The 7,795-nt window shown below is 56.0% G+C and overlaps 1 protein-coding gene across 1 annotated transcript; it reads left to right on the top strand.

Annotated features, from left to right (window-relative positions):
• Window positions 1-3,300: 3,300 nt before the first annotated feature.
• On the top strand, window positions 3,301-7,633 carry HSP90AB1 (heat shock protein 90 alpha family class B member 1). The gene is made up of 11 exons (XM_004590408.3): window positions 3,301-3,471; window positions 3,815-4,021; window positions 4,109-4,268; window positions 4,362-4,495; window positions 4,581-4,889; window positions 5,183-5,348; window positions 5,436-5,626; window positions 5,737-5,884; window positions 5,988-6,256; window positions 6,838-7,171; window positions 7,262-7,633. The coding sequence occupies exons 1-11, from the start codon at window positions 3,325-3,327 to the stop codon at window positions 7,369-7,371; spliced, it is 2,175 nt and encodes a 724-aa protein (XP_004590465.1). The 5' UTR covers window positions 3,301-3,324; the 3' UTR covers window positions 7,372-7,633.
• The last annotated feature ends 162 nt before the right edge of the window (window positions 7,634-7,795 follow it).

The following is a 7,795-nucleotide window of genomic DNA, read 5'->3' as shown; positions in this document are numbered from 1 at the left end:
GTGCACAGCGGCCTGGGGTTAGGCTTCTGTATGCATGTGGGAAACCTGGAAGAAACTTCCGGTTTTGGACTGCCAGGTTCTAGTCCCCACTATTTTTTTTAAGCCAATTGGGGGGGGGGCTGAAGCAGCACGTGGACCTCTCATTCTGTGCAGCTCTTTCAACTTAAACTAAAAAAAAAAAAATCACAATTTTTAAAAAGGTAGAGACAGACATCCTCCTTCCTCTGCTGGCTCACTTCCCAAACGCCTGTAACAGCTGGAACTGAGCCGAAGTCTCATTCTGGGTCTCCTAAGGGTGCAGTGGAGACCCAACTGCAGCCTGCCAGGGTGTGCATTGGTGGAAGCTGGATTGGAAGCCAGGAATCCTAAGTAGCATCCTAACCATTGCAACAAGGCCTTGGGAACATCAGTGGTTGCAAGCATTGCTGAGAATAATGGCTGCTGGAGATGGAGAGTTATGCATCTGTTTAACAGCCTTGAGTGAGTCTGCTTACCCTTAAGGGCAGAGCTTCCTAGCATGGCATTTGCAGTGTTTTGTGACTTGGCAAGCTGAGGGCTCCCTGGGCTGGCTGGCTGTGCCATGGGGGGACACGGTGAGCCTCAGCGAGCAGCAGGGCAGGGATGAAGCTTCTGGACTCACAGACTGTCTTGTGCATGGCTTCCTGAGAGAGCAGGTGGATTTGGATCCTGCTGCAAGACTGAGATTTAAAAAAAAAAATCCTCAGGAAGCCTTGGAGGTGTGTCTGGTCCTGGGCCCAGCTCAGGGCAGCCCACCCTGACAGGAACCACCCCCACTGCAGGGGTCTGAGCTGTGCTGGCACTCACCGTCTCTGAGGCCTTCACTTCCCAGGCTCCCAGGGTGGGGAGCTGTGTGGGACACTCCTCTGACACTGGGAGCAGCGTTCTTAGCCAGACCACCTTGGCTCCCAGGAAGGCTGGATGAGAAACGCACTATGATAGGAACACAGCACCCCAAGACCTTCTTGGCAGCAGGGCCCAAAGATGCCCCCCCACTCCCAGCTTCTCACAGGAAAAGGGAGGAGGACATGCAAGAGATAACACTGGGCCAGCACAGCAGGGCCAGGGCAAATACGTCCTCCTTTGTTCTTTAGAACTCAACACGTGGCTCAGGCTGGTCAAGCAAGGTGGACAGGGACCCACCCAGCGGGCTGGTGCCGAGGTGGGGGTGGGGAAGCCCTCCTCAAGCATTCCAGAGGCGCCAGAGTGGGCGCTAGCGGCAGGGTGTTGCCCTCCTCTCCTGCACCCTCCAGGCTGAGGTTTTGGACAGGCAGTGGCTGGCCAGGCTGGAAAGAGGATCCAAGCTAAGCCACGCGAGCTGTAAGCTCACCGGGAAGCCACACTGCCTTGGGGCTGCAAAGGGACTCCCTATTCAGACAGCTCCCCGTTCAGCGTTCCCATTTGGGCTCCAAACGCCCTCACTACCCTGCAGGGGTCTCTGGAGCCCCCTCCCCAATCCAGACAGAAATAGACATGAAATCGGGGTGCCCGGGCAATGCTTAGGGATCGTGGGTCAGTCAGTGGCACAGCATGGCGACCCCCTTCCGGGCTCGCACGGCGGCTGCCGCTGGGGCGTGGGGAGCCGGGCGGGGACCTCGGAGCGGCCCGAGCTGCGGCACAGGTTCGGTCCAAGGCCGCAGCGGCAGAGGAGGAGCCTCGCGGGGAGGCGGCGGGCGGGGGCGGCACCGCCGAGACTCGCCTGGAAACTGCTGGAACAACCGCAGCACCGCCGCTCCTTCCGCCGCAGGCCGGCAAAGAGTCCCCCGGCCCCCGCCCCGAGTTCGGAGCCCGGGCGGGGGACGGAGGGAAGGGGCTGCAGCGGACGCCCAGCTCACCCCTCGCCCCAAGCCGCCCAGAGCCGAGTCGGCCTCGGCGGGAGCCAGTGAGGGCCTCGCCCGTAGAACCATGGTGTGGACATAGCAGCACTTGTCATTCCTGACCACGGGTGGGGGGAGGGTCTCAGCTCGACCCGCAGACGCGGAGCTCGGGCTCTCCCCGCCTGCCCCGCCCCCGCTCCGGACCATGACGTCAAGGTGGGCGGGCGGCGGCAGGTGCGCGGAGGGCGGGCATCCCACTTTAAGGCGGAGGGATCCGGGGCCAGGCGGCGGGGCTGTGCTCCGCCCTATATAGGCCGGCCGGGCGTTCCGACGAGCTCTCTCGAGTCGCCGTCCGGCCACCAAGCTCGTCGTTCTCCCAGCGCTTGCTGCCCTTTCCCGTCAAGGTAAGGCCATGTCCTTCCGGCGGCTTGCGAGCGCTGTCGTGCGTCCTTTCGTCCTCGTGTCGCTGCAGGGTCCGGCGCTGCGGTGCCGGGGAGGGGCTCGGGCGGGCTCGGGGGCGGCGGGCGCGGCTGCCGCAGCCTGGCTCGACGGGGTCCGGCGGCCGGGGGCAGCTGCACGTGGTGGCCGCGCCGGCCCGGGGCGCTGCCATGTTGGTCCCTGCACTTCCGGACGCGGCTCCGGGGGCCGGCGGGCAGCGGGGCGGCGGTGACTCAGCACTGCTCGCCGCTCCTCAAGGCCCGGGGCGGGCGGGGGTCGGCTTCGGCGGGGTCAGCCGGGAGGAGAAGCGCTTTTCGGCGTCTTCCAGGTCTTTCCTGCAGTCCTCATGGTGGGGTGGGAGAGGGAAGAGACACGTTCTGGAAGATTCATGGACTCCCTCCCCCGCTCTCCCGGGGAACGCAGATTGTTCTAGAAGCTTCTGGAGCCTGATGCCCCGCCCCAGTGCCCGGATGCTGGGGCGATGGGAGGGTGCACAGCGGCGCCCCCATCTCGCGTGGTCGCGGCCAACGCGTGTCTGGCAGTGACCAGGGTCGTTCGGCAGCCCTGGCCACCATTTTATTTGGGTTTGGGACGGAGCTGGGGAGTCCCGGAGGAGCTTTGTGCGACGTCCTTTGTCCCGCGTGACCGGGCCCCCACCCCCACCCGGTTACCCCTCAATCCTCTTCCGTGTGCCGCGGTGACGGTGGCGGGGGGAGGTTGGAGTTACCCAAGGGGGAGCAATCGGGAAATGAGGTCAGCGCCGTTTTTGTGATACCACCTTGTCCACATGTCGAGGAGCCTGCGCTTGTGACTGCACGTGCGGGGGGTGTCCCGCACTTCGGGGGCGCGTGCAGAGCCAGGTGCCAACCCCGCTGCCTCTCACTGCGCAGCGAAGAGCGCCAGGTTTCTACGTTTGGGGGAGGAGTGGTGACGCCCAGTCCCCAGCGGTTTGGACGCCGTCTCCGGGGTCTTCTGGAGGTGGAAATGCAGTGTGTGGTCTGGCTGGCTGTGAGGCCCTGCCATATTCTGAGTGGTGACCGGCCTGTTGCAGATGCCTGAGGAAGTGCACCATGGCGAGGAGGAGGTGGAGACCTTCGCCTTCCAGGCAGAAATTGCCCAACTCATGTCTCTCATCATCAACACATTCTATTCCAACAAGGAGATCTTCCTGCGGGAGTTAATTTCCAATGCGTCCGACGTGAGTGTTGCGGGTTGAGTGTAGTGTTTCGTGCCTGATTTTCCTCCTGAAGAGGGAGAGTATGCTGTGCTGTCAGAAGGGGTAAAATGGCACTATTGTTCAGGTACTCCCTGGGCAAGTGGGCAGGCCAGTGAAGTCCAGTTCTAAGGATATTTCCAGTATGTCTGTTTGCTTAGGTTTTGCAAAGTGGAACGTGTACCCAGGTTAGATGTTTCTAGGTACATGTATAGGATGGTGGGAAAGTCCTGGGGCAGTCAGAATTAAGGACACACTGAGCTAGAAATATTTTTGAAGAAATGAGTTCAAGAAAAGCCCATTCCTACTTGGTTGGTTTTGTTTACAGGCTTTGGACAAAATTCGCTATGAGAGCCTGACAGACCCGTCCAAGCTGGACAGCGGGAAGGAGCTGAAGATCGACATCATCCCCAACCCTCAGGAGCGCACGCTGACCCTGGTGGACACAGGCATTGGCATGACCAAGGCTGATCTCATTAACAACTTGGGAACCATTGCCAAGTCTGGCACCAAAGCTTTCATGGAAGCTCTTCAGGTGAGAAGTGCAGCTAGTTATGCAGTTTGTTAGCCCATGTTCTCTGAGTTTTCCTCAGAATTTCATGTTTTGTGTTTCTTCTGGCAGGCTGGTGCAGACATCTCCATGATTGGGCAGTTTGGAGTTGGATTTTATTCTGCCTACCTGGTTGCTGAGAAGGTGGTTGTGATCACAAAACACAATGATGATGAGCAGTATGCCTGGGAATCTTCCGCTGGGGGTTCCTTCACTGTGCGCGCTGACCATGGTGAGTTGGGAGTGTCCTGTCTGGAAAGTTGTTCTCTGGTCACCCCAGTTTGGCTTTTCAGCAGCACTCATGGGCTCTTGTGATGGACTGCAGGTGAGCCCATTGGCCGAGGCACCAAAGTGATCCTGCATCTTAAAGAGGACCAGACCGAGTACCTGGAGGAGAGGCGGGTCAAAGAGGTGGTCAAGAAGCATTCGCAGTTCATTGGCTATCCCATCACCCTCTATGTGAGTATGCCTTCCACTCTGGGGCTGGGTGTGCTGTCAGGTTACCCTGCGCTTCAAAAGCTTATTCATGTCTGTGGTGCTTTAGTTGGAGAAGGAACGAGAAAAGGAAATCAGTGATGATGAAGCAGAGGAAGAGAAGGGAGAGAAAGAAGAGGAAGATAAGGACGATGAGGAGAAGCCCAAGATTGAGGATGTTGGCTCTGACGAAGAGGATGATAGCAGCAAGGATAAGAAAAAGAAAACCAAGAAGATCAAGGAGAAATACATTGATCAGGAAGAGTTGAACAAGACCAAGCCCATTTGGACCAGAAACCCTGATGACATCACCCAGGAGGAATATGGAGAGTTCTACAAGAGTCTGACCAATGACTGGGAAGACCACTTGGCAGTCAAGGTGAGAGCTTGCTTGGTGGCTGAAGGGGAGAACCAGGTTAAGAGAGGGTGTTGTAGGTAGTAGCCATTGAACTTGGCTGATGAGAGCATTTCTGCTGGCACTGCTGTAAATGAGGACTGCCCTCCTCAGGGACCTTGCTCTTGGGTCTCAGCTGAGTACAGTGCAGCTGGTACTGTTGGGTTGGCTCAGTGCTGGGGGAGAACATCCAGGTTTTGCAGGTTGGTGCTGGGGATGAGGAGTGCTCTTTGGTCCTGAGGTTCACGCTTGGCCCACTGTGGGCGGCCTGTCTGCAGCACTTCTCTGTGGAAGGGCAGCTGGAATTCAGGGCGTTACTCTTCATCCCTCGCCGCGCTCCGTTTGACCTTTTTGAGAACAAGAAGAAGAAGAACAACATCAAGCTGTATGTCCGGCGTGTGTTCATCATGGACAGCTGTGATGAGCTGATCCCAGAATATCTCAGTGAGTATTTGGCCTGACAGGGCCGGGTACTCTGGGGAGAGAATCCGGGTGACTGGGGGAGGTCTGAGTGTCACTGCCTGGTTGCAGACTTCATCCGCGGTGTGGTCGACTCTGAGGACCTGCCTTTGAACATCTCCCGTGAAATGCTGCAGCAGAGCAAGATCTTGAAAGTCATCCGCAAAAACATTGTGAAGAAGTGCCTTGAGCTCTTCTCTGAGCTGGCGGAGGACAAGGAGAACTACAAGAAATTCTATGAAGCTTTCTCGAAGAATCTGAAGGTAAGGCAACAAGCATAGTCCTCCCTTGGAGCACTTTATGATGAGTGGCAGCTTTGTTATGAGAAAGGGTGTTTCCTGCCAAACTGATGGTCTCCTTCTGAACCTTAAAGCTTGGCATCCATGAAGACTCCACCAACCGCCGCCGCCTTTCCGAGCTGCTGCGTTACCACACTTCCCAGTCTGGTGACGAGATGACTTCACTGTCAGAGTATGTCTCTCGCATGAAGGAGACCCAGAAGTCCATTTACTACATCACTGGTGCGTGCTTGCCTGGGTCTGTGCAGAGCTGTGGGGGTGGGGATGGAGACATTCATGTCTGGCTGAGAGTTGGCAGACCTGAGTTGCTTTAATGACCTTCCAGGTGAGAGCAAAGAGCAGGTGGCCAACTCTGCTTTTGTGGAGCGTGTGCGGAAGCGGGGCTTTGAGGTGGTGTACATGACGGAGCCAATTGATGAGTACTGCGTGCAGCAGCTCAAGGAGTTTGATGGGAAGAGCCTGGTGTCGGTTACCAAAGAGGGCCTGGAGCTGCCTGAGGATGAGGAGGAGAAGAAGAAAATGGAGGAAAGCAAGGCCAAGTTTGAGAACCTCTGTAAGCTCATGAAAGAGATCCTGGATAAGAAGGTTGAGAAGGTATGCAGCCTGGGCTAGGGTGTGTGGTGTACACTAGGTGTATAGTTCTAAGGAGCAGGGAGAGTTAAGAGGGAGAGACTGTGCTGGGTAACTCCCCAAATGGCCACAACGGCCAGAGCTGGGCTTCAGAAACTGCCTCTCTGGTCACCTGCATTTGTGAAGGGTCCCAAGCAAACCAGCCATCCTGTGTCAACTTGGGATGGCTCAGTTGGTTAATCCTCTCCTTTCAAGTGCTGTAATCCCTTAAGGGTGCTGGTTTAAATCCCAACAGCTCCTATATCTAGTAAAGTAGTGGAAGATGGTAAAAAGCCCGTATCCAGAGGCAGCTCCTGGCTTTGAAGTGGCTTGGCTCAGGCTGCTGTGGCCATCTGGGGAGGGAGGAAGCAGATGGAAAGTCTGTCATGTTAAATCTGAAATGCTCCCAAAGTATTTTGGAAATACTTAAAAGGCAGAAAGGACACAGGACTATTATGGTGGCAGGGGTCCAAGGGCCTGAGTCATTTTCACTGTCTTCTCAGCCACATTAGCCAAAAACTGTGGAAGTCTGACTGTACACTTTGCATTGTTTTGGTCGTTTTTAGGTGACCATCTCCAACAGGCTGGTGTCTTCACCCTGCTGCATTGTGACCAGCACCTATGGCTGGACAGCCAACATGGAGCGTATCATGAAGGCCCAGGCACTTCGAGACAATTCTACCATGGGCTACATGATGGCCAAGAAGCACCTGGAGATCAACCCTGACCACCCCATTGTGGAAACACTGCGCCAGAAGGCTGAGGCAGACAAGAACGACAAAGCAGTCAAGGATCTGGTGGTGCTGCTGTTTGAAACTGCACTGCTCTCTTCAGGCTTCTCCCTTGAGGACCCCCAGACCCACTCCAACCGCATCTACCGCATGATCAAGCTAGGCCTAGGTACGGGATGGTGGGCAGCAGCAGGGGGTGTGGAGTGTGGTGTAGGAGTCTGGAGTTTGCCTTCATGTGATTTGTTTCCATTTCTTGTAGGCATTGATGAGGATGAAGTGACAGCAGAAGAACCCAGTGCAGCTGTTCCTGACGAGATTCCCCCTCTTGAGGGAGACGAGGATGCCTCCCGAATGGAAGAAGTGGATTAGGAGCTCCTCGGAACCCTCATGCTCTCTGTATAGTGTCTCCCTGGCGCCCTCACAGCCCAGAGTGGCCCTGTCCCGCCTGGTTCCCCTGCTCATGTCTAGTGGTCGAATTCTCTCCTGTCTGTTGTCTTAAGGCAGGAAACAAGGGCCTGAAGCCCCACTCCCTCCTTGACAATGGGGTTGGATGTTGTGTATTGTGTTTTTTTTTGTTTTATTTTGTTCTGAAATTAAAGTATGCAAAATAAAGATGATGCTGTTTTATACAGTTCTGCTCTCCCTTGTACAGTGGATACACTGCTCTCTCCCTTCATGAGTTGGTACATGGAAAGGAAACCATAAACAGATCATCCATTGCATCAGTTTAATAAAATCACAGGAGAAAAATGTCACATTTCCAAGAGTACCAAAACTTGGAACCAGCTTGCAG

Source organism: Ochotona princeps, chromosome 1 (genome assembly GCF_030435755.1).
Source record: "Ochotona princeps isolate mOchPri1 chromosome 1, mOchPri1.hap1, whole genome shotgun sequence".
NCBI lineage: Eukaryota > Metazoa > Chordata > Mammalia > Lagomorpha > Ochotonidae > Ochotona > Ochotona princeps.
Note: the sequence above shows the minus strand (reverse complement) of the source record. Positions and strands in the feature narration are given on the sequence as shown.